At 48.9% G+C, this 26,660-nt stretch overlaps 1 protein-coding gene across 1 annotated transcript; it reads right to left on the minus strand.

The window, feature by feature from the left end:
- Nucleotides 1–619: 619 nt before the first annotated feature.
- On the minus strand, nucleotides 620–24,725 carry LOC135821809 (fibrillin-2-like). Its single transcript, XM_065334806.1, has 6 exons — nucleotides 24,560–24,725; nucleotides 23,049–23,498; nucleotides 20,370–20,570; nucleotides 18,984–19,997; nucleotides 2,871–3,881; nucleotides 620–1,371 (listed from the first exon to the last, which is right to left on the minus strand). Exons 1-6 carry the CDS (start codon nucleotides 24,723–24,725, stop codon nucleotides 620–622), a joined length of 3,594 nt encoding a protein of 1,197 aa, XP_065190878.1.
- Between the last annotated feature and the right edge of the window lie 1,935 nt (nucleotides 24,726–26,660).

The following is a 26,660-nucleotide window of genomic DNA, read 5'->3' on the forward strand; positions in this document are numbered from 1 at the left end:
CACTCAATTTTCAACACCCAAAAGGGGGGGGAGTGTGGCTTATACTCCGCTAATCAAATTAACGGTGATAAATAAGGTAGATGTATGTTGTTCGTAGAAGAAATGAGGGAGGGGCTTGCATTCCGGAAAAAAACGGTACCCCCTACGAACCGTATCCGGACTTCCAAGTTGCGGCTGTCTCGGTCTGCCTGGCACACTGTCGAGGAGTCTTCCTGGAACAATAATTACTATTCGTTTGTCAATTCTTGCGGGAATAGTGACATCATTTGCCAGGTCCCTGCCCCTTTCCCAGTGAGACGCATGCGATTCAGAGTTACTGGCGCTGCAAAGTGCGAATGTATAGGCAGTACCCGGTCTTGGATTGCCCCAAATAAGAGAGATATGAGTGCAGCTAGCGGCTATCTGGCATATCGACAATTTTCACAAAAAGAAAAAGTTTAGTTAGGATCCTCCCCCACCCAAAAAAAGATTGACTTGACAGCAAGAATGCCTTGATGTCTCTCATATCAATATTTCCAAAACGAAACTTCCCTTGGCTCACCCACCCATAGACGAAACTTATGCTCTTCATTTAAAAGATGGATAGGGATGCCCCTTAGAGTACCAAACAAGTCCTAACTTAAATAGCTTTACCATTGTGTCCTTGATGACAGACGCACACATAGCTTCCTTTGGTGTTTGAGCATGTTGAATGAGCATGGCAGTTGGTAGTGTAAGAACTATTAGAACATTCATCGATATCCACGCAAGATATTCCATCCTTCAAGTAGCCAGTAAAGCAATTACAACGGAAAGAACCAGGAACGTTGTCACATTCAGAGTTTACACTGCACACTGGTACAGCTCGACCACATTCATCCTTGTCTTCGCATGTCTCTCCATTGCCAGAGAAACCATTCTTGCAACTGCAAGTAAAGTTACCTGCACTGTTGATACAGATAGCATCAGAATGGCAGTTGTGAGCGCCAGTTGAGCATTCATCTATGTCCCCACAGAACTTTCCTGTTCCGGTATAACCATGTTTACATGCACAAGTAAAACTTCCAACGGTGTCCGTACACTTGGCATTCTCGTCACACGGTGATTTCAGGCACTCGTCAACATTCACACAACTCTTTCCATTACCCTTGTATCCTGAATGACATGAACAACTGAAGTTACCAATGTTGTTCTGACAAGTGGCATCCGATGAACAGTCGTGAAGATCACGTGCACACTCGTCCACATCTAAACAGTAGGTACCTGGACCTTCATAACCTGGGTCACATGAGCAATTATGACCTCCCACTGTGTTGGAGCACATCGCGTTGTCATGGCAATCATGGCCGCCATTCTGACATTCGTTGTGATCAATGCAGTTCGTGCCGTTACCTGAAGTGTACAAAAACATGATCACATATGACCAGCACTCAGTTTCATATTATTGAATTGTCTTAAAATGTGCAATTGGCGATGGTCTGTGCATAGGTCAATATGATTCGACCTTGCTGCATTTTACACTGACTTTTCGACAATTCAGGGGGGGGGGGGGGTTGATGCACCGGATGCGGATCCCAACCCGTGCACCCCCTAACAATTCCGACCTTGGTTCAGCATGCTCATAATGACCATGAATGACATGCACCAGCCATCCTACACATATGCCGTGCACCTCCCATTTATGAAACCCATGGCTTTATAGCTGAGACTGGCTGTATAGTCCATTATCTCTCCATGCCTTTAAAGGTGCGGATATACCGTAAGTGGCCTTGCACCTTCCTAAAAGGGGGACCAGCGGATATACTGTAAGCGGCCTTGCACTTTTCTAAAAGGGGGACCAGCGGATATACCGTAAGCGGCGTTGCACCTTCCTTAAACTGCGGAACCGACTACGCCCCTGAATGCAACAAGATTGCGCCAGACTAAACAGCATTTCCCTAAGCGTCTGGTTCTCAATTGTGCCCGTTTATAGTATGGCGCCAGGCCTACCTTTCAACACATCAAGAACATAAGAACCGCACCAGGCAGAACACATTCACGATTCCCGTGAGACTCGGCTAGAGGTAGAGTGTTACCGCATCCGCTGTAACGCCACCATGATCGAGGATGAAAGATCAAGGATCACCTTACAGAGGATACCGTCTAAGCGGCACTTTGCACACTCAATTTTCACCACCCAAAAGGGGGGGGGAGGGTGTGGCTTATACTCCGCTGATTAAATTAACGGTGATAAATAGAGTAGATGTCTGTTGTTCGTAGAAAAAATGAGGGGGCGGCTTACATTCCGGAAAACAAGGGAACCCCATATGAACGATATCCGGACTTCCAAGTTGGGGCCATCTCGGTCTGCCTGGCACCCTGTCGAGGAGTCTTATTGGAACAATAATTACTATTCGTTTGTCAATTCTGGCAGGAATAGTGACGTCATTTGCTAGGTCCCTGCCCCTTTCCCACTGAGACGCATGCGATTCAGAGTTACTGGTGCTGCAAAGTGCGAATGTATAGGCAGTGCCCGGTCTTGGATTGCCCCAAATAAGACAGATATGAGTGCAGCTAGCAGCTATCCAGCATATCGATAATTTTCTCGAAACGAAAAAGTTTAGTTAGGATCCTCCCCCACCCAAAAAAAGATTGACTTGACAGCAAGAATGCCTTGATGTCTCTCATATCAATATTTCCAAAACGAAACTTCCCTTGGCTCACCCACCCATAGACGAAACTTATGCTCTTTGTTTAAAAGATGGATAGCTACGCCCCTTAGAGTACCAAAAAAGTCCTAAGTTAAATAGCTTTACCATTGTGTCCTTGATGACAGACACACACATAGCTTCCTTTAGTGTTTGAGCACGTTGAATGAGCATGACAGTTGGTAGTGTAAGAACTATTAGTACATTCATCGATATCCACGCAAGATATTCCATCCTTCAAGTAGCCAGTACTGCAATTACAAAGGAAAGAACCAGGGACGTTGTGACATTCAGAGTTTACACTGCACACTGGTACAGCTCCAGCACATTCATTCTTGTCTTGGCATGTTTCTCCATTGCCAGAGAAACCATTCTTGCAACTGCAAGTAAAGTTTCCTGCACTGTTGCTACAGATAGCATCAGAATGGCAGTTGTGAACGCCAGTTGAGCATTCATCTATTTCAGTACACTGCTGTCCATCTCCACTGTAACCAGTTTTGCAACTGCAATCAAACTTTCCCTCACTGTTCGTGCAGATTGCATCAGCATGGCAAGAGGTTATCACCAAACACTCGTCCACATCAGAACATAATGAAATCCCATCACCTGAGAAACCACTATCGCACTTGCATGTATACGAACCGACATTATCTGTGCAGCTAGAGTTCGAGGTGCAGGTTGATGAATTGGAACATTCACGGATGTTTGTGCAGTTTATGCCATCGCCGTGAAAACCACTATTACACGTACAATTGTAGAAACCCTTTTTGTTTGAACATGTTGCATCACTGTGACACATGTTGGCCTTGGAACTCGAACATTCATCAATGTCCACACAGAACTTTCCTGTTCCGGTATAACCATGTTTACATGCACAAGTAAAACTTCCAACGGTGTCCGTACACTTGGCATTCTCGTCACACGGTGATTTCAGGCACTCCTCAACATTCACACAACTCTTTCCATTACCCTTGTATCCTGAAGTACATGAACAACTGAAGCTACCAATGTTGTTCTGACAAGTGGCATCCGACGAACAGTCGTGAAGATCACCTGCACACTCGTCCACATCTGAACAGCATGTGCCTGGACCTTCATAACCTGGGTAACATGAGCAATCATGACCTCCTGCCGTGTTGGAGCACATTGCGTTGTCATGGCAATCATGGCCACCATCCTGACATTCGTTGTGATCGACGCAGTCCGTGCCGTTATCTGAAGTGTACAAAAATATGAAAACACATAGCCAGATTTGGAACTGATCACAGGCTATTTCATACCCAAGCTTTTAGAGGGGCGGAGGTGCTATCAATTTTCTGATCTAGGAGTGACGACTGGAAGATTCAACTTCAAAGTATCTTTGCATGGAAAGCAATACCGTATTCTCCGCAGAATAAACTTCACTGGGGTATAAAGACTGTTGGAACGTTCTCCATTTGTTAGTGTTTGTCTTCGTTTAACATGTATATTACTCAGTATGTCGTAATTGGACACTGCTCGATTATTCTCACCTTATGCGTTTCACTATTTGTAACATGGCTCCTCTGCTTCAGTTTTCGTTCTATCTCCCTGGCAGGGGCAGCCACCACCCGTCTGGTGGGTGCCAGCATTCTCCGGCAGTTGCGCTAGGACTCTACAATACGTTCTTGTTCTTCGATAATTATAAATCTTCCTTTCTAGTTCTTCGCTGTATGTTAATTATTTGTGCTGTTTCTTGCGGCTCTCGCTTTTGTGTCGACTTGACCTTTTTTGCATGTCCGCATGAGTGCAGATGACAACATGCATGATTTTCTGTCACGTGTTTTGCTTTGCGCGTGTCATTGAAGATGTTTGAACTGCGTCCGCTGGCCGATATTCTTTGCTTGCTGTTTTCTTTGCCAGTCAAGCGTGGGGACGCTACGGTTTCATCCTCTTTGGCTGTGTGTCCGATACGGGGCCGGGTATGTGGGTCCCCAGCTCTCCGTTCTTTGTTCTTTTTGATGGTGTTTTCAATGGTGTTTTGAGAACATGTTTGTAATACAGTCTTCTAAATAGATCGATGCCTCCAATGGTTGTGTCTAATGTCAGTGTGGGTTTGCGAAGGAACCAGTGAAACAATGACTCAAGCCTGACCAAGATTTACTGTCACGAGCTGCAAACACCTGCCTCATTTGCCATAGTTACTTTGACCATCGTAGTATAAGGTGCAATGACCATTCACGGTGAGTTCCTGGTGATTTTAAAGTGCGGCTTATACTCCTGACAATACGGTATCAGCATGTAAAGTACACATTGAGGAGCTTCAAATATAAGTACAGCTAATGTTAGACCTCGAATGATGAAACGAATAGATCTGACCACTTTCAGTCCGGCTACAATTTCCAAGGATTCCAACAAGATGTTTTGGAATCTCATCACCTCAGTCTCTTCGGAATGCCATGAATCTCCTCTATTAAGATATTGCCACTAGATACCCAACAAGACCAACAGAATCGCACCGAACTATCGCGCATGAGCGAGATTCTGCAACCAACTCCACAAAAATCGTCGGTTCCCACATGTTTGTTCATCGTTTTCCACGTCAAATGCACCCTGCCACCATGAGTCACACAATAATGAGTCACAGGGAAATTCCCCGTTTGACCACTGCCGTGCCTGCAACACACACACAACTTACAAAAAGAATTAACGTGCATCTGTGTTTGGCTATTCAGCGCTTAATGCTACCTAATTCCGCTATATCAAACGACGCTCACTGTTAAGCGTAGTCTTAAAGCGTCGCAACTGCTGCAAAGCCGGAATGTCTAACGAGTCACAAAGGCTAACGTTTTAAGGACCAATTATTTTTCGGTATTTGAAAAAACATAATCGCTAGATGTCTGTGTAAAGATGCGCATACAGATAGGTGGCCAGGTAGCCATCGTTAAACTTTCTGCACGTAATCATGCCAACATTACAGAAATATTAAACTTTTTGGACCAATTATTTTTCATTATTTGAAAAAACCTTATCGCTAGATGTCTGTGTAAAGATGCCCATACAGGTGGGTGGCCAGGTAGCCATCGTTAAACCTTCTGCACGTAATCATGTCAAAATTACAGAAACATTAAACTTTTTGGTCTTTATACTTTCCGGTTTTACAGTATACACGTGTTTCCTTGTGATGAGGATTTCAGCTTGTTTTTGAACACATTTCTCTCGAGATTCGGGCACAGAGGGGTAAACGGCTGTGAAATCAAGCTAGATAAGACACGTAGCATTTTACTTTTGGGAATCTATCTGGCATACCTTTAGAGATCCCACTGCATGCAAGCGAGCCTTACATGCCGGCGTACAAAGAAATGCACGCACTGCAATAGGAAAAAGGAGAAGACTGTCTGCAAGTATTCTCTACTTTGCATGTATTTCAACTACGTCTGTTTGAGATGTGCCAAATGATGACATCATTAACAATAAGCCCATTGCACATTGACGTAATTTGTACCCTAAACACCCCCAGACAGCCACCTGGGCATGGTCATCTGGGGTTGTTAAACAGTGCATTGCTGATCCCAGTGTACTCACATGCATTCCTCATACCATCCATATTTTGCGATGCGCAATGGGCTCATATTGAAAAAAGAATCATGTCAGGGAAGCATCACATCGCTATACTTACAAACACAAGAGAAAACCGGTGTCGTTCCTTCGCACACTGGTTGACGATGGGGGTAGACATATCCAGGGTTACAAACGACAATACCGTCCACTGTTATGCTGGCGATATTATCTCCCGCAGTGCGTCCACAAGCTGAAGTCAAAACGATATGAACAGAAAGTACAGCATACTCTTCATTATCATCTCTGACAGTGGCGTTGCAGTTTAGAGCTAGAATCATTCAAATTTCCAGAGCCCGGTGAAAGTATCATGACACAGGGAAAAAGTCTTTCCGAGCGATTTTCTCAAAATTCTGAACAAAATGGGTTTCCCCGCAGACAAGTTTCACATGCACTGGCCCATATGTTAGCACAGGTTTATTTGACTGTACTAGCATGAGAGAAACTAAGGGGCCGTTGCAAAAGTTTTCGTCATCTCTGAAACGAATATCGTTCGTTTCGTCGTACTCGAACCTCCTCCCCTCCCTCCAAAACGAAGGCAACTTGCTATGCTGGACAGCAGGCAATGAGGAACTTGCACATTTCACATATAGCACGAAGCTGATGGGCTGAAAACAATCCATAAACCAGTGTAGAGTACTCTACACGTCGTTTGTCAGCTCTTGTATAGCCTCTGCCGCTCAGCCAGGCAGGATCCCTGGGGCCAGGCGTACACTTTGCATTGAATGTCGTTGCGCTGAGGACATCGCCATTATGCCGTTTGCAGGTTTGCGCGGCGGTTGCATAGTCAACTTCTCACTGACGGACGTCCATGAGAACAGTTTGGGTACGGAAACAAAAGTGATAGCCAGTTAGTTCTTTGTATACTCCAGTACAGAAATGGTACATATAAGTCATTGATGAATAAAACGGCATGGAAATTGTATCAAAATTTATACTTTTATATTAGACTTGGTGCCAAGGATTAATTTACAAGAAGAAAAGAGGACCAAGGAGCTACAAGTTGCGCTGGAATATCCATGAACACTACCAGTAACTTTACAATCTGCTAGTTAGGTGTAGAACGTCAGTACCGTTGGTCAGTGTCGTGCAATGTTATCACATGAGCTGATTGTAAAGTAACTGGTGGTTTCAGTGGCTATTATAGCACAACTTGTCGCTCCTTGGTACTCTTTTCTTCTTCTATATTATAATTACCGTATTTTTCCGGTTGTAAGTCGACCTTTTACGACTAAAAAAGAAGGAGAAAGGGTGGGGGTCGACTTACAACCGGGATTCGACTTATAACCGGGAACTATCAGTATCTTACAAACAAATGACCTGCACTGCATGCACTAGACCACCATGTGTACACATTTTTGCCAGTTTAGTGGCCTTTTTCAAGGATTGGGAAGTTATACCCTCCAATAAGGAATGTTTACAAGATTTGTTGATGTGATACATAGTAGCAGGGAGTGGTTAGTGGTGCTTCTTTGGGTGAAAACTTTAAAACGCAGAATCGAGACCTCCAGATACGGGGGTCGACTTACAACCGGTAAAATACGGTAAATTTTAATCACGGCCTTTCTCTATTTTCATACTTGAAGTACTTGTGAAGCACGCTTGAATCTCCTCACTTGAACAAATTGATGCATGCACCTACTCCATAGGCTCGGCCACAAAACCAACCACAACTTGGAGTCATGTTGAAAATAATGCACACAAATTGAGTGTCAGCATACACACAGCACAATCATTTCTATAATAATAAGGACCTTAAGCAACGCAAAAGTTCGAAAGAAAATTCGAGTCTGGGAATGAGTATAAGGCGGTGTTTACATGAGGCGTTTCAACCCGGGTTGAGTTCGACCCGGGTCAGATTTCAACCCGCCATGTGCATAAAATGAATGGCGCGTTTACATGACGCATTGCGCTTGACCCGGGTTGAAATTTCGCCCCGGGTTGATTTCAACCCTCCCCCCAAGGGGAGGGTTGAAATCAACCCGGGTCAAGAAAATCGTACAAACGTACTTCTGTGCGTATCTCGCGCCAGGTTTGAACGGCACTGCAGATGCAAATTTCGCGCGAACGGATTCACGTGACCATAAAGGACTGTAGAAGTGGACTTTTGGCGGCATATCAGTATTTGACCCGGGTCAACTGACTTCATGTAAACGCTCACCTCTTTTGTCTATCGTACAGACTTTCAACCCGGGCTGAACTCGACCCGGGTTGAAATTTCTCATGTAAACACAGCCTAAAACAAAGCTCGAAACTTCGAAAACTTGGACGCGAAGTTGCAGTGATTTGCGAAAGTAACTTTCTCTTTTCTCGGCACGCATTTGACTACAGGGAGTAGTAATTTTATAGTCCCCTGCTTGAGACTGAGCTGCATTATACGGTACAATACTACTTGGTCCGCGTCAGCAATATTGTCGCTTTATATCTTTCGACAATTTGAACTTAGACTTTGGACATGAACGCGTGCACTTGAAGTGATACAACTTGGTACGATGGACGGTAAGGTATAGAATGACAACTAGCTTTCAGGAATTTATTGCCCAAGGAAGGGTTCATACTTTTTTCGGTCCTCTTCGTCGCTGCTCTTTCCGCTGGTGACAAATATTTTTGCTCAGGTTCGACTCTCTTGCTTTTGCAAGCTCACCTCTCTTCCTCTCCGCTGCCTGGCTATTTTCTAAACAGACGTCGATCGTGACGGTCGCCTTCTCTATAGGACTTCGCGTGGGCAGTACGACAGCCTGTGTGGTTCAAATCAGACGCCGTTCTTTGCAAGATTTATTTTTGAACAACGACGACGACGACGACACGTACAGTACTCGTACTTGCAAATCTCCACGAACGCGCTGGATACTCCGAGCGTTGAGTTGGAGGTAAGGGAGCTGAGATCTCAGCTTGATGAGCGATCCCTAAGGTGAGCGATCTCGGCCGTTCAGCAAAATGGAGCTGATTCCGAGTAGCCGATCACTTTCTTGTGGCTTGCGCTGCTCTTGCCGGCACAGCGTAACAAGATCAATCAGAATCACCCACCCGTCGCTCTCGAAATCCACTCGAACTGTAGCTAGACCTTTCAGGTACTAGTAAACTAACTTACTAACCAAAATTGGGATGAAATGGGCTGCCCACAGCTGACAAGAAGCGGCAACTTAGAAAGATGGCGTCGGTTTGAGATGGCATGGTAACCGCGCAAGTGCCGTGGTCCGTGACTTGCTCATGTATGCACGCAAATGCAAGTCACAAACTCACAAAGATCGTCTTTGCATTTTGGAGAAAATATCTTCGACTCTCTTTGGAGGTTGGCGAGGTTTGCCTAATCTTTACTTGATTGCGATGCCGGTATATCCTCTCAATAATTAGAACAAAGAGAGCTGATGATCGCTTCATTGCTGAGCAGAAGTAACAATCAACTCTCCTCATGTCCTCAGTGCCAAAGGCAGACGACTGCAATTCCACAACGCTCATTTCACGATGATGGAAACAATAATCGTGTACTAGTACACACTTGGACCATTTGGTCATCCCTATTCTAGCTGCTAGTCCGTCCAGCAAGAAGATATTGACTATTACCATATAAGGACAACTGCATGAACGAGGACTCGCCCAGCAAATACAATTCAAGTCGTGACTCCAGTCAAGAATTAGTGTCTTTACTCGAGAACTTCACAAATACAGGCCTAGGCACCCCACAAAACTAATAGATGGCACGAAACGAAAGACAAATAGGCTGGACAAAGTGTCCCAAGTGATTGACAACAGCAGATCTACCAAATAAGACAGCTACATGTGCCTAAACAACGATTCCCATACAGTAGAGAGTAGTATCAGGCAGAACTAAAGCCTTGGAAGTGCACAAATACAGCCACGACCGCCACAAAAATTGGACGACCGCCACAAAAAAATTCTCATTGCTCTACCTCCTTGAAGGGTGAAAGTTACCAGTTATCCTATGGCGATGTCAGTTTATGCCTGTTGGAACCCCCCCCCCCCCCCCCCACAGCCCGCACGAAATACCTTTCAAATAATTCCAGGATGCAATTGCAGCTCCAGACAGGAGGAAGAAGAACACCGTGAAAAATAACGGCAACGATGCCCAAACTCTCGGGAAACGGCTGAAGTCTTCCTGAAGATGTTAACATTGAATAGCCATCGATTACCAGCGTGGTTTGGTGACTTTAGAACTGTTTTGAGACTTAGAACGAAGCGATATCTCAAATTTGATGGAATTGTTACCTGTCAAATGCGTGGGCGAGCAGGCCAGCTAACTGGTTATGCATGAGCATGCATTGATTTTCATGGTTCACGTGCAGAAAACTAAGTTGCCGCGATCCAAGTGCAGCTAACAGCCGTGTGCCGAGTGAGCTTTGGCGACATATAAACAAAGCTGAAAGATAAGCGACAATATCGCTGACGCGGACCAAGTATAAGATTCAAATATCTTCGTGTAAAGCGGGATTCACAGAAGCTTTTTTTGCGATGCGACACGCGATGCGACGCGATCTGCGATGGATGCGTGCAATGCGAACTCGCGAAATACCATTCACAGAAGAAGTCAGTGATGCGACAACATCTTGCTGATTTGGCTACGTCACCATGATATTTGCGCGGTTTGACACAACTTGTACAAATTTAAAGGCAACTCTTGAACCTTTGTACAACTCTGCTGTAGAAAAGGTCAAAATCGTACGCCGAATCGCTTGTCGCATCGCATCGCATCGCAAAAGTTGAGCCAAGCTCACCTTCTGTGATGGCCTGCGATGGCCCAGTTGCAGCAGTTGCGTGGGGTGCGACAAGGCTGCGATTTGGGGTTTTCCCGGTTTCGTGCCTGTCGCATCGCGTGTCGCATCTCAAAAAAGCTTCTGTGAATCCCGCTTCAGACTGTGTTTACATGAGAAATTTCAACCCGGGTCGAGTTCAGCCCAGGTTGAAAGTCTGTAAGGCTGTGTTTACATGAGGAATTTCAACCCGGGTCGAGTTCAGCCCGGGTTGAAAGTCTGTAAGGCTGTGTTTACATGAGAAATTTCAACCCGGGTCGAGTTCAGCCCGGGTTGAAAGTCTGTACGGCTGTGTTTACATGAGAAATGTCAACCCGGGTCGAGTTCAGCCCAGGTTGAAAGTCTGTAAGGCTGTGTTTACATGAGATATTTCAACCCGGGTCGAGTTCAGCTGCCATGTTGTCGCATCACTGCCAGGGAATCTTCGCCTGGCTTAGGGCTTTCAAACAAGCTATTGATCGTGGAAATCCATCAATGAATGCAAGAATGGCGATAGATTTTGCTCGTCGACGTGCATGCAGAGTTTGAAGTGAAAGTATGTGCGCTGAAAACTTAGCCGGCAGGGGGAGAACTAGGCCAGCAGAGAAAGGGTTAAACTATTGATAGTCACAAGAAAACATTCTGGAAGCTAATGTTTTTTGTTGTCATGAGTGCACAATGAATCTTAGTCACTGCCATTTAAGTCAAGGAACATGCCGATATCAATCATACTGACCTGTGGGTTGAAATTCGCAAAAACAAACAAACATACTGTTTCAGAGTTCTTACGGCTATCTGTTCCCTTCTTGGTCGGTGGTGCCGTAGCTGCAGACAGGAGTGATGAATTCATTTCTGAATGACGGCATGGCAGCATAACAACAAAAGCCGGGAAATGTGATCACCATGGTTTCCGTACTGTCTGGTAACATCGTAAGAGCCCGCAATGAGGCCCCGAGCGGAAGTGTTTAATGAAGGCCCAGAACATGGGCGTGAAATTGGGCCCGGGAGCTATTTCACATCAATGAATTCAGACTCATTTTCACATCAATGAATTCAGACTCATTTTCACATCAATGAATTCAGACTCATTTTCACATCAATGAATTCAGACTCATTTTCACATCAATGAATTCAGACTCATTTTCACATCATATCACACTAGTGCATGATTGCACATGTCTGTATAGAAGGTTAGCACGGTCCACTGTCCACTACTTTATACTACCGGGGGGACTGTCCCGTACACGCATGTGGAGTACTTTTTTTTGTATTTATAATCATTATCTCATGGCACATCATGATGACGGCCAGTAAAACTGAGACAAGGGTGAAAGCCTACCACAGCAGTAAAACAGATAAAAGAATACCAATAGAAGGCAAAGGAGGCAAAGGAGGAGACAAACCAGCAGGATGTCATGCAAATACATGAAACCTATAATTGAGCAGAGATTTTAGCGACAAAATTATCCATCGACGTGCTGGTCTTGGCCTGCGTTGGTAATGTTGCCCAAAACACGTAGCCAGCAAAGATCGGGGATCTAGTGAATAGGGTGGAGGCAGCGCGTGGGAGACTGAATGAATTCCGGGTATTCCGTGTTTCGGAGAACCAATTATAAGCCTGCATATGCAAGGGTATTTTATATAGTAATATTTTACCGAAGGACGTACCCAGAGTGCTGACAGTGCTCAACACCACAAAGGCAGAGCGTAATACACAACAGAACAACAAGGAAAATCAAGGCTTGTTTGCTGCTACTTTAAGTTTCATGCTTACGCAATCATCAGGCAACATGAAGATCGGGTGCCGACCATGCCGGTATATATGCCAGGAGAGGGTGGAAAAAAGCTGTGTGAGACTGTGGGGGGCTAGCGCAGTAGCGGTGGTGTTTTAGGCAGGGGCTGTGTGCAGAGTGTGTGGTTGTTGAAGGCAGGGGCTAGCAGTGCAGTGTTAGCGCGGAGTGTGTGGCTGGCGTGGGCAGGAGGTGGTGAACAATGCGTGTGGATGTTGTAGGCAGGAGGCTGTAGAGCTAGCAGTGTGATAATAGCACAGTGTAAATGGATACAGTAAGATCGGGCGCCGAAGAACACCTCGCCGAAGAACACCCATGCTGGAAAACCGGCAAAATTTAAGAACAGTCCAAGCTAGAATTATCAGATTTAAGAACACTTTTAAAATTTGGAATTTCCACATGAGTGCAGTATTTAACTGAGTTACGACTACATGTACGTTGTCATACATGTACTTACATGAAGTTGCGAATTTACACGTACATCTACATTGTAGATGTATGGGAGGTGAGTACATGTCATGTACACGTGTAAACAGTAACTGCTACATGTACAGTCATTCCCATTTACGACACCCACTAGTTTAGAAGTACTACATTGGACTACATGTACATGACAAACGTCATGACGTCACTCGACTCGCCGCGCGCGTGTGAATAAGAATGGTCTGGCTAGAATCAAAAAATTTTAAAAGAACTTTCCTAGGCTGCGCTCGAGCCCCTGCGTTCTTCGGCGCCCGATCTTACTGTAAGGCTGGTGTGGGCAGGGTGTTATGAGCAAGGTGTGTGAACGTGAATGGAGTGGGCAGGAGGCTGTGGAGACATGTTTAGGTGACACCGTGATTTTTTAGGAGATCCTGGTTCTCGTGTCGGCACTTGGACACCATTTCGGAGCGCTTGTTGAGGCTGGACGGTGACCCTAGCGTGTTCAGGATGTGATACTTTTCTCTGGTACAGAGGGAACACCGCTTCGTGATGTTGGAGTATGCCCGGGCACGATCTTTTATCCTCCATTCGACTTCGTATTGGGCGTTGGATTTCTTCAGCTTCAGTAGTAATATTTTATGTATGAGAACACAGAGATGGTACTTATGTCGAGTGGAAAGGGAACTGATCTTGGCAATTTCGTAAAGGCTAGCGGAGGGAAAGCGACGGTCTTTGCTGAATAAGATTTTAAGGAGCATGCAGTTGTGGGTTTCTAGCTTGTTCAATACAGTAGTAGTTATGCAAGACCAAGCAGTATCACAGTAGTCAAGTAAGGGCAATATAATAGCAAGGATAAAACAAGCGTTTGCAAGAAAGAGGAAGATATCTACAGTGGGCTTGAAGAGCCCCAAGGATGGAGCTTGTGCGCTTGCAGACATACTGCACATGGGGTGACCATGACAATTTAAAGTCCATAGCAACGCCAAGATGCTTATGATATTCAACAATACGAATAGCAACACTTGAGGAAGGAAAACAAAGTGGCAGGGAAGGGGGAGAAGGGGAAATGTACATAGCTGCCGTTTTATCAACGTTTGGCTGCAACTTCCAATCGTGCATCCAGGTTATAACCCTGCCAATGCTATCTTGCATAGTTTCATGCAGTCGTATAGAGCAAGCATGGGAGCAAAGCAGAGCTGTGTCGTCAGCGAAAAGGCTGACACCAGGGGCAATATAGGGGAGGTCATTAATATACAGGAGAAATAGCAGTGGCCCAAGGATTGAACCCTGGAGGACTCCAGAGGTAATGGGTAAAGGCTCCGACAACACAGTTGAGAGGCGTACAAGCTGATGTCGGTTAGAGAGATATGATGAGAGCCAGCCGATAGCCTTGGGATCAATGCGATCCACTGTTCGCAGCTTAGCTAAGAGACCCCTGTGCCAAACAGTGTCGAAGGCCTTTGCAAGATTGAAGAAAACTAAACCAACATGGTATGGGCGGTCCGAGCGGTGTGGATGTCTTGCACAAGGCGAGTAACCTGGTACCTGGTGGAGTCACCCCGACAAAAGCTCGACTGTGCTGGCGCAAGTGAAGCGCGAACATGATCATAAAGGATGTCATATACAACACGTTCGCACACTTTTGATAAAGTAGAGAGCAATGAGATAGAGCGATAGTTGCTGGGGGTGGTGCGTGGTCCTCTATTTTGTAGGTGGCCACGACTACCGCAATTTTCCACATGGCTGAGAATTTCCCCTCGCGAAATGACATATTCAAGATAATCGACACAGGATAGGCAACAGACGGAGCAAGAGCTCTCCAAACTTGGTTGGTAATTCCGTCTTGACCAGGGGACTTGCCAGTTTTCAGATTGCGGAGATATTTCCTCACTTGGGCTGTACCAGTCGACAATGATAGGAGGGACGCAGGTATTGAGGGTGAATGGGTGAGTGGTGGTATAGGCCACGTAGGGTCGTCAGGAAGTCCAAACGACGTAACCTGCGTGTTCAATATGTCTGCTATGTCTGCGGGATCTGTTGCTGCCGTGCCTTCTGCAGGTGTCATTGATCGGATCGGCTCCCGGCTACAATTCTTACGGAGATGGCGGAGAAATTGATGGAGACTAGGGCGATCATGGGAAGGCAGGGTGGCATGAACCGATTGTATATATTGACGATGGAGGGTACGTGACGAACATTTCACTTCGTTACGCTTGCGCTTAAAGGCAATGAAGTTTTCACTGGTTGGATACTTCCTATAAATGCTATACAAATCTCGCTTCAGTTTCACAGCGCACTTGAGGTCTGGAATGATCCAGGGTCGGGATGCATCCCGCATAGTAGGACGAGGCCTAATGTAGTCTCCTGTCCGCGGAATAACTTTGTAAGGCAACAGATGACGATGGAATGCGGACTGTAGTAAAGCATCAAACAGGACAATGGCATCCTCAACATCAGAATGCCGATGAAGTAATGACCAGTCCGACCTAGACTTCATTCACAACCTGCCAGACACGGGTAGGTACTTGTTTATACCTGGGGATGGAGGGACGATTTAGCAGTCGCTTGTGGTGTCGAGCACGATGTATAGCTGAGCGTACAAACAACCTGCAGATGATCAGATGTGCCAAGAGGTGCTGCATGATCGACTGACAGGACATGTAAGGGTTTGTTGGTTACCAAAAAGTCAAAACAAGAGTTGGCACCCGCTGATGAAGTGTATGTTGGGAAACTCACTAGTTGTTGGAGCCCAAGCATTGAAAAAACTGTCTGTAGGTTGGTGCCGGCTGTAGAGGTGGAGTCAGAAGAGCACCGATCATTGTGCTTGGCATTAAAATCCGCCGTCAGGAAGAAGTCACACTCGTCATAGCAAGAGGACTGTATAGTGTCTAACAGCATATCCGAGAAGGACAATTATTGTTCCACCGTTTAGGAAGGGGGTCGATACATGCAACATAATTATAAGAATAGGGTTAGGGGTGCATTGAGACTTAACTTCCGCCCAGGCAGATTCACAGCCCTGACGCTGCAGGTCGGGTCTGTGGAGATATTATGTTGAAAAGCATCAGTCCGGACGAGCACGGCGACACCACCATATCCTCTAGTGAAATAGTGTGCATTTCTGTTCTCGTGTGCTGGTCTGTCTCTTCTGAAACAGGAATAGCCCGGTACATGCACGGAATTCGATGGGCACAGCCAGGTCTCCGTGAGGCAAACAATACTCGGCTTAGTGCTCTCCAGAACAATCGAAAGTTCAGCTAATTTATTGACGAGAGACCGACAATTCATGGTTATCAGCGTTAGGTCGGATTCTGATCTTGGGTAGAATGGGGTAGCATGCAAGTTGAGGAAAGACATAGACAACATGATTATGACGAGGGACTATCACCACCACGTTCAGTCACGTTGGCACCGTCGTCAAAACGCCACTTACGGACGCCGGTGTGGCTAATTGTTTCCGGCCAAAATCCTGTACTGAGTAGTTTGCCTTCATCCAGCGCTGGGACAGTCAGTCGTGCATATGCTGTACCAAAGGTCCGGGATTCGCTGATACTGCAATTGAGCACCTCAACCTCACGGTCCTTGCACCAGTCAGTGATTGCGTTAGCGCTACACTCCATGTTGGCATTGCCTATGTAGAACACAGATTTTGCGACTTGGTCTACGCCTGTGAGGATGTTGGGGTTAGCTAGAGCCACAGACTTCACGTACCGGGACGTGACCCGACGCCGTACAACTTTGGCCCAGCCATCCGCGATCCTAACTGCTTCCCGTATATTCACTTGTACGGTACTAGTTGTAGCCAATGTTGATCTGGTTGGTGCAGCCGGTGGTGTTTCAGTGCGTGATGAGGTCTGGTGTACGTGTGTCGGTGATTGGGAAGTACGGGTACGGTTGGTAGAGTGTGCATTGAAGGGAGTCCGATACGAGTGACGGGGGTTTCCCTCACCCCAGCCAGCCAGCCCCTCTAGTACCTGAACTAGCTACACTACTGTACATTGTACTCGGGTTTGTAGATTGTGCGATGAGGTTTGGACTCCCGACTTCCTCAAGGTGTACCATCTTCGGACACCAGCACGCCTGCCATCAGGATGCGTATGTGGCCATGGTAACTTTGACGTCACACATGCCTTGTCCTGCAGTACTGGGGGATTCCCCAGTATTCGCTGTACTGGTACTGGGGGATTCCCCAGTATTCGCCACAATGAAATTCGAGACCTCACGTCTGATGTTCTGCGTCAGGTCACGCATGGTGTGTGCACAGAACCGATGCTGTAGCGGGCAAAGCTCTCTGCTTTGTCCTTAAGGGTGGTGAGCTCCGCGCCGTTTTCCTCCTTGAGGGTAGGGATGTCATGGCTACGCCCACACCCACCGGCATGCTTGACAGTGGACCACCATTCACGACTGGATAAACCACCTGCTGCGAGCCTTCGCCGGATGGCTGCTGCATGGGTATCTTCAGCTCTCTTAAGGCATGCTGAGGCAGTGGCTGTGGCTTGGGTGTAAGCCAGTTGGAGGTTGCTTTCATTTCTCAAACTTCCCTATCCCTGTCCTCCCTGAGGGAGACCATTTCCACAGCTAATGCAGTGATAGCCGAGGACAGTGCACTGATAGAGCTCACTAGCGCTGGCATACCTGATTTGCCGATGTCCATGGCGCGAAGTTGAAGTACAAGGTCCGGTCGGGCCAACGAGTCCACACCTGCAAGTCCTGACCTTTTGGCCAAGTCACGAATCTCCCCATCCAGCATCAAGGCCAGGTCCATATTTGAGTTCTCCACCATATTAGGGCTGGGACTTGTTCCAAGTCCACCTATATTTACAAAAAGTGGCCGAAAGGCTATTCCATAGAAGGAAAGGCAGGAGCTAAAAAACTTGCTTCCTACTCCTACGACACAAAATCTACTTGCATCACATCTGTGCATGTAGCCTGCTTCACTTCAGTAAGGAATTTCAAAAGGCGAAGTGCCTTCATTCGAGTCCTGGGGCTGGTGGTAAAATCAATATGATCTCTTGACTTCCCCTCGTCAATCCCTCAAATCTATGAAGAGGTTCAAAAAGCAAACACTTTTTCATGATTTCAGTACAACAAAGTGAAGCAAAGTTAGCATGTCCGCATTAAAAACGTCTATACAATTGCGTTGAGAACACACAACCAGCTTACAGTCCATTCATCGCAAACTGTCCCACTTGCTTTTGAAAGTCGGATTTGGGCCGAATTGAGGATCAAAAGCCCACTTTAAATCTCACAAATCTGGGATTTGGATCTGCTTCTCCATGCATACCTGTCCTAATTTTGTAAAACCTGGTTGAATTTCTATTGCCCTGTTCTTGGACTTTTGTGGCCTCAAATGTTGCAAGGAGTAATTGCACGGGTCACACAATGCAGGATGTACTGTTGTTTTTACGATATCTGCAACTATGTGTGGGAGACACCAACAAGTTAGGATGCCAGTTTCCAATGAATGGACTGTAGGAAGTTTCGCTCTTGCCAGGTTACCACAATGCCTGTGATACCAGGGTGGCAGATGCAGCACCTAACGGTGTGGGTGATGTGGTAACTCTCACAACCCATGCCCGACAAGGGGGCGAACCTCGTTAGCTGCATCCATGTTACCCTCACTCCGAGTAGGGAGTACCCAGTTGACCGTGGGTGTCGGAAAACCTACATCAAAATGAATTTACCTTTATATCCTTGATGACAGATGCACACATAGCTTCCTTTGGTGTTTGAACACGTTGACTGAGTTGGACAGGTGGTAGTGTAAGAACTATTAGTACATTCATTGACATCCACACAAGATACGCCAATCTTCAAGTAACCACTAAGGCAATTGCAACGGAAAGAACCAGGAAGGTTGTCACATACAGAGTTTACACTGCACACTGGTACAGCTCCACCACATTCATCCTTGTCTTGGCATATCGTTCCATTGCCAAAGAAACCATTCTTGCAACTGCAAGTAAAGTTTCCTGCACTGCTGCTACAGACAGCATCAGAATGGCACTTGTGAGTGCCAGTTGAGCATTCATCTATTTCAGTACACTGCTGTCCATCTCCACTGTAACCTGTATTGCATGTGCAGGTAAAATTGCCCGGGTTGTTCATGCACTGCGCTGATTCGTGGCAGGTGCCCACGACATTACACTCATTCACGTCGGTGCAATTCGTGTGAGCGTTGCCAGTGTATCCCGTTTTGCACTCACACTCGTAAGAGCCGAACAGGTCTGTGCACACCGCATTCGTGGCGGCACAAACGCTCGCGCCGCCGAGGCACTCGACCACGTTATCGCACTGCGTGCCATTGCCGGTAAATCCCGGCAGACACGAGCACTCGTGTGATCCCAGCGTATTGCGGCATGCGGCGTTCGCGTCACACGTGTTGTTCGCCGGCGTCTGGCATTCATCCAGGTCCAGACACACGGCGCCGTAGTGGTAGAAACCGGTTCTGCACTGCCAACTGTATGAGCCGCGGGTGTTGATGCACTCGGAGTTCTCCAAACACGTGCCACGCTTGTCGCAATCGTTCTTGTCCGCACAGGTCACTCCGTTGCCGGCGAAGCCGCGATCGCACTCGCAATAGTACGATCCCTCGCTGTTGACGCAGGACGCGTTGGCGTGGCAGGCCAGTGTTCTGGCGGCGGCTGGCTGTTTACATTCGTCAATATCCACGCAAGCACCATAGAAGGCGTTGTGGTAATACCCAGCGGGACACTTACACTTGTAGGCGGCGACACCTTGCGGCGTGCACGTTGCATTCCCCGGGCATGAAGCAGACTGGCAAGGGTCGATAGCTAGACACATGGCAGATGTCACCAAACACAACAAAACATAAGCATGTAAAAAATCTTCCGTCAACCATCCGGACAGCAATTTCCAATAGAATGCCGCAATCGGAACGGTTGCAAATATCACGCTTTTTCATGTTCTGACTGGTTTCATAGCAGTGCAAGACTGGACACGCATTGACTGGCAATCCCAATGCATTAGAGTTCTATTTCCACAAGACACACGGGCATTGTTGTCACAATGACCTAGCCGGTTGTCTCTATTCTCTTCTGCCTTTGTGAATGGACAGAGGAGTTCATAAGGACATTTAGTAGGTACAGAGAGTGTTCGGTCCCGAAACCGTCCGCATAAACAAGGTACTTGGAGTCATTACTCACAGACACAGGAGAAAGGCAGGCTGCCGTCAGCCAGAGGCGTGTAGGTGTAAAAGGCATTAGTTGGACTGCTGGCACCACCACACGTGATGTTGCCGTGTCTGAGCAGGGCATAGCCCGGGTTGCATCTTACGTCGGCCGGCTGTCCACCTCGTGTCCTGGCCAGGTAGCCGTTCGGAATGGCCAGAGAGAACTCACAAGAATCTGCAACAAGAGAACACACACACACACACACACACACACACACACCACCACCACCACCACCACCACCACCACCACCACCACCACCACCACCACCACCACCACCACCACCACCACCACCACCACCACCACCACCACCACCACCACCACCACCACCACCACCACCACCACCACCACCACCACCACCACCACCACCACCACCACCACCACCACCACCACCACCACCACCACCACCACCACCACCACCACCACCACCACCACCACCACCACCACCACCACCACCACCACCACCACCACCACCACCACCACCACCACCACCACCACCACCACCACCACCACCACCACCACCACCACCACCACCACCACCACCACCACCACCACCACCACCACCACCACCACCACCACCACCACCACCACCACCACCACCACCACCACCACCACCACCACCACCACCACCACCACCACCACCACCACCACCACCACCACCACCACCACCACCACCACCACCACCACCACCACCACCACCACCACCACCACCACCACCACCACCACCACCACCACCACCACCACCACCACCACCACCACCACCACCACCACCACCACCACCACCACCACCACCACCACCACCACCACCACCACCACCACCACCACCACCACCACCACCACCACCACCACCACCACCACCACCACCACCACCACCACCACCACCACCACCACCACCACCACCACCACCACCACCACCACCACCACCACCACCACCACCACCACCACCACCACCACCACCACCACCACCACCACCACCACCACCACCACCACCACCACCACCACCACCACCACCACCACCACCACCACCACCACCACCACCACCACCACCACCACCACCACCACCACCACCACCACCACCACCACCACCACCACCACCACCACCACCACCACCACCACCACCACCACCACCACCACCACCACCACCACCACCACCACCACCACCACCACCACCACCACCACCACCACCACCACCACCACCACCACCACCACCACCACCACCACCACCACCACCACCACCACCACCACCACCACCACCACCACCACCACCACCACCACCACCACCACCACCACCACCACCACCACCACCACCACCACCACCACCACCACCACCACCACCACCACCACCACCACCACCACCACCACCACCACCACCACCACCACCACCACCACCACCACCACCACCACCACCACCACCACCACCACCACCACCACCACCACCACCACCACCACCACCACCACCACCACCACCACCACCACCACCACCACCACCACCACCACCACCACCACCACCACCACCACCACCACCACCACCACCACCACCACCACCACCACCACCACCACCACCACCACCACCACCACCACCACCACCACCACCACCACCACCACCACCACCACCACCACCACCACCACCACCACCACCACCACCACCACCACCACCACCACCACCACCACCACCACCACCACCACCACCACCACCACCACCACCACCACCACCACCACCACCACCACCACCACCACCACCACCACCACCACCACCACCACCACCACCACCACCACCACCACCACCACCACCACCACCACCACCACCACCACCACCACCACCACCACCACCACCACCACCACCACCACCACCACCACCACCACCACCACCACCACCACCACCACCACCACCACCACCACCACCACCACCACCACCACCACCACCACCACCACCACCACCACCACCACCACCACCACCACCACCACCACCACCACCACCACCACCACCACCACCACCACCACCACCACCACCACCACCACCACCACCACCACCACCACCACCACCACCACCACCACCACCACCACCACCACCACCACCACCACCACCACCACCACCACGCACACACACACATACACACACACACACACACACACGCACACACACACACACACACCAGGACCGCCAGAAGTAGTTTTCGGTTGGTCCGGTTCTATCACGGCCTTTCGTGTTCGATATGGCGGTTACAAATGCCATCAAAATTTGGAACCATGTGTTGGTGGCTAAAGAATTGTAACCTAACAAACTGGGGTGGTTCGGCTAGGCCTGCACAACATGAAAATCTGGACAATGACAGGAACATCATAGAGACTTGGCGTGATTAAGCTACTAGCCGGCGGGAAGTCAGAAAAAATGCTGCTAAACAAAGGCTGATCCCTTGTGAGTATCCAAAGAAATAGGGCCTTAATTTCCAGAGAATGTCCGAGCTCCAAAGTTTACCCTGTATCGGTGTGTTGCCGAAGGGGAAACCTCCTGGCATATCGGTTTTCCATGCCCAGGATCCCTGGTCCCAGGATTGACACTTGCGGCTGTTGTCACCATACCCCCCCCCCCCCCTCCCTCACTCACACAGCATGATAGTCACTGGTCACCTCGAGTGAAGAATGTGCAAAACTTACCCGAGCACTGCACGCCCGATACGTCACTGAACGGGGAGCCGGGGCTGGGAACCCATACATTTTCCTCCATAATGCGGTCGGTTCGGAACGTGCACACAAGCATTGCTGCCAACGGTGGCAAGCGGGGCGGCACCTGCAGCTCTAGACGTTCGTTGCTGGATGGGTCGCAGAAAATTGAGGCGCTGGCCCCGACAGGGTGCAGTCCAGCCCGGGAGTAGTTCACATTGATCTTGGTCGGTGATAAGTTGTAGTTTGTCAGACCGGCCCCAATGTCAGGGCAGGTCATTGGTGTACAAGACTGAGGCTGCGATGTGGATGGCTCGGCCTTCAGGCCACAGATGATGGTGAACGGAGCAACAGGTTTGTGGCCAAGTGGACATTGCAGAGTGCGAAGGCTGCCGTGAGTTAAGATGAAAGTGCCCAGGTTGGCTATGGTGTAGTTGCAGTCAGCTGGTCATGGAGAAAGCACAAAGAAATGCACAGATGTACGCATGCACACATATGCATACGCACACACAAAAAAACACACACACACACACACACACACATACGCATGCGCACACACACACACAAACACACACACGCATGCGCACACACACACACACGTACACACACACACACACATACACATCTTGACATTGACATACAGCTGGCAGCCTGCCATTAAACGGCTAAGCCGCCCTCATGTGGAGGGTAACAAAGGGGTAGCATCACGGCGTTGCGGCAGAACATCCGGCCTCATGCCGTTGCAGATCCTGCTGTCTGCGATATCTCCCGCCGCACGCACAGCAGAACTTGAACTCAAGACGCTCCCTCGCTGTTGGTCGCTTGCCACGCTCGCAATTGTGCCGTTTAAATGCAGCAGCAGATCGAAAGCACCAGTCACATGACGGGCAGTGGAATGGGCAACAATGTTGGTGTTGAAGCACTAGGCGAGGTGCAGGATCGACACAGTCCGAAGGCTGTTGGGAGAAACCTGCGCCGAGAGGGCACTTATGTACTTTCAGCCCACCACTACACCAGCACTCTTGAACCATCTACCACAACGTTGACACGACTTTGCACCAGGCTGTTGGCTGACAGGAAGTTGACGGGCCGCACTGCACTTATGCCGCGTGTACCCAGACTCACTAAGATGGCGGTCGCAAACACTGCAGTGCACAGGTGGCTTAGATGGTGGTGGTAGAGACACAACATCAACGACACTCGATCTCATCAAGGGTCGATCCTGGACTGTTGTAAACCATGGAGTATCCAAGGAGCATAGGTCGTGATGAACACGGTCCTTGAGCGGAAGGCGAGGACCTTGTGCCGGACGAGCCTTGCCAAACCATCCAAACAACAACTGCTTAGGTTGGCTGGTATCCGGCATACGTGTAATATGTCCAAGCCACTCCATGCGCCACTTGCATCACAGCCGGTGTTCGGCAAGGTAGCTTGTTGGGACCGACACTGTTCCTCCTCTACACGAACGATGCCGATGACCACCTCCCACCAAGTGTAGATCTGACCGCTTATGCTGACGACACAACGCTGTTTCAGTGCCTGTCCACCATGGATACCATTGACCACAGCTCGACAGTCCTGCAAAATGCTCTCGATGCCCTTGTGAATTGGGGCACCAGCTGGAGAATTGCGTTCGAGCCAGCCAGGTCCCAGGCCATGACTATTGACCATCACCGCCCGGCCTGAGACCTCCCAGCAGTACAGTTTGCGGGTGTTCCCCTGAATGGAGAGAGTAACCTCAAGCTTCTTGGGGTAACCTTGGACAGCCAACTTTCCCACCGCAACCACCTCCGTACCGTCGCCATCAGAGCACGCCAGCGTCTCCGGCTCCTGCGGAAGGCCTCGCCGCTCCTGGATTCTCGCAGCCGAGCTACAGTGTACTGTGGGTTTGTACGCCCAGTAATGGAGTACTGCCCACTGGTCTGGATGGGCGCAGCAGATTGTCACTTGCAGCGACTTGACCAGACGCAGCGCTCAGCCCTCCACTTGATTGGCCCCGGCGCAATGCTGCAAAGCCTGTCTGTCCGGCGCATGGTAGCTGCTTGCACCTACATTTACAAGCTACTGTGCTCCAATCCTACCAGCCCACTTCGTCAGCTCTTGCCTCCCTCTCAAGCCCCCCGACCAGCCCATGTTCGACCCACTCGTCTCTCTCTCTCTCGTCCGTCTCGACATGCATAACTACCAGCTTGAGACAGGGCTACCTTCTGTCTGCCTTCCGGCACCTCCGTGCTCAGCAATGGCACTGGGCCACTGACACTCTGTAATATGTATGCACATCTGCCCACACACTGCTGCATATTGCCATACGTCTCGTGCCCTGCTTACTCTTTTCTCTGGATCTGAATGTGCACCCCATACGCATTATATAATTATGCTTTATTTAGTTCTCTCCCCCTCTCTTGCCCCCAACCCTCCCCGCTCTCTCTCTCTATCTCTCTCTCTCTCTCTCTCTCTCTCTCTCTCTCTCTCTCTCTCTCTCCCTCTGTCTCTATCTCTCTCTCATTCTTTTATTATACTTTGTTTAGTTCTCTTGCTCCCCAGCCCTCCCCGCTCTATCTCTCTCTCTCTCTTTCTCTCTCCTCTCTCTCTCTCTCTCTCTCTCTCTCTCTCTCTCTCTCTCTCTCTCTTTCTCTCTCTGCAATTGGCGCGCCTGGTTGTGATGAAGCCGAGACCCAAGGTAGGCAGAGCATCCCAGACCACGCCACCACTCCCCTTATTCATGGCTCACACATGAAGGGTTTACGTGGCTCTAGTAAAAAAAAAGAAAAAAAGGTGGATAACAATTCTGGCTTTCCCCATCTTCGCCTCAACTCTTCACTGGTCACCAAATCTGACTGTTGATCTCACTGAGACACACCCAATAATGATACGCAAGCAAGAGTGGCGGAAAACATCAATGCGGAATTCGTCACGCCGCAGGACTGGCCAACACTCGGAGAAGTACAGCAATACCAACACCACACATGCGCTGTAAATCAGTCTCTTTGTGCACAATGACAGGTTTCGGTCATCAAAGACGCAGCGAAGAGCACCAAACACGAGTGCTGCACTGGCAATCCGCCGATCAATCTCAGCTGAGATTCTGGTATCAGGCGATATCAAGCTGCCGAGATACACAAATGATGAGACGTATTCCACCGGTTGACCTGCAACAGACCCTGGGGTGTGTCACTCGTCTCGGTTTGCAACTCCTCTTCTTTGAACTTAGCAATCACGCCGTGCTGCTACACCGGCTCAAATGGCCCTCATTAAGCAGCTGCTATAATCTCTGCCAATTCATTTTTGCATACAGCGTGCACAATAGATGATTGTGCACCATCACACATTCCTGCAATCCATCTTCTCTGAATCCAACTCATTCGCAACCTAAGAATCTTCCGAATCTTTGAGGTACCCACAAAACGCACAAGAAGGTAAAGAAACTCCCCAGCTTCCCTATATCGTAAATCAAGCACAGATATTATTTCAAAGCCTGTGTGTCTTTATCTCTTCAGTATGTAACTTCTCGCATTGCTTATCGTAACTATAGCCTCAGTGTACTACACCGCTGCACTCCATAAACTCTTCATTTGTATCGTTGCGTTTTAGAAGGCAGGATTTTTC

This window comes from Sycon ciliatum, chromosome 7, assembly GCF_964019385.1.
Source record: "Sycon ciliatum chromosome 7, ocSycCili1.1, whole genome shotgun sequence".
Classification (NCBI taxonomy): domain Eukaryota; kingdom Metazoa; phylum Porifera; class Calcarea; order Leucosolenida; family Sycettidae; genus Sycon; species Sycon ciliatum.

Bases quoted from the DNA above. Each gene is read 5' to 3' on its own strand.
- LOC135821809 (XM_065334806.1), bottom strand. From the start codon at position 24,725: ATGGTCAATAGTCATGGCCTGGGACCTGGCTGGCTCGAACGCAATTCT. The intron at 20,571-23,048 runs GTAAGTTTTGCA...CTCTTGTTGCAG, and splicing joins ATCGGGCGTGCAGTGCTCGG to ATTCTTGTGAGTTCTCTCTG. The intron at 1,372-2,870 runs GTACTAATAGTT...TGTACACTTCAG, and splicing joins TTGCGTGGATATCGATGAAT to GTAACGGCACGAACTGCATT.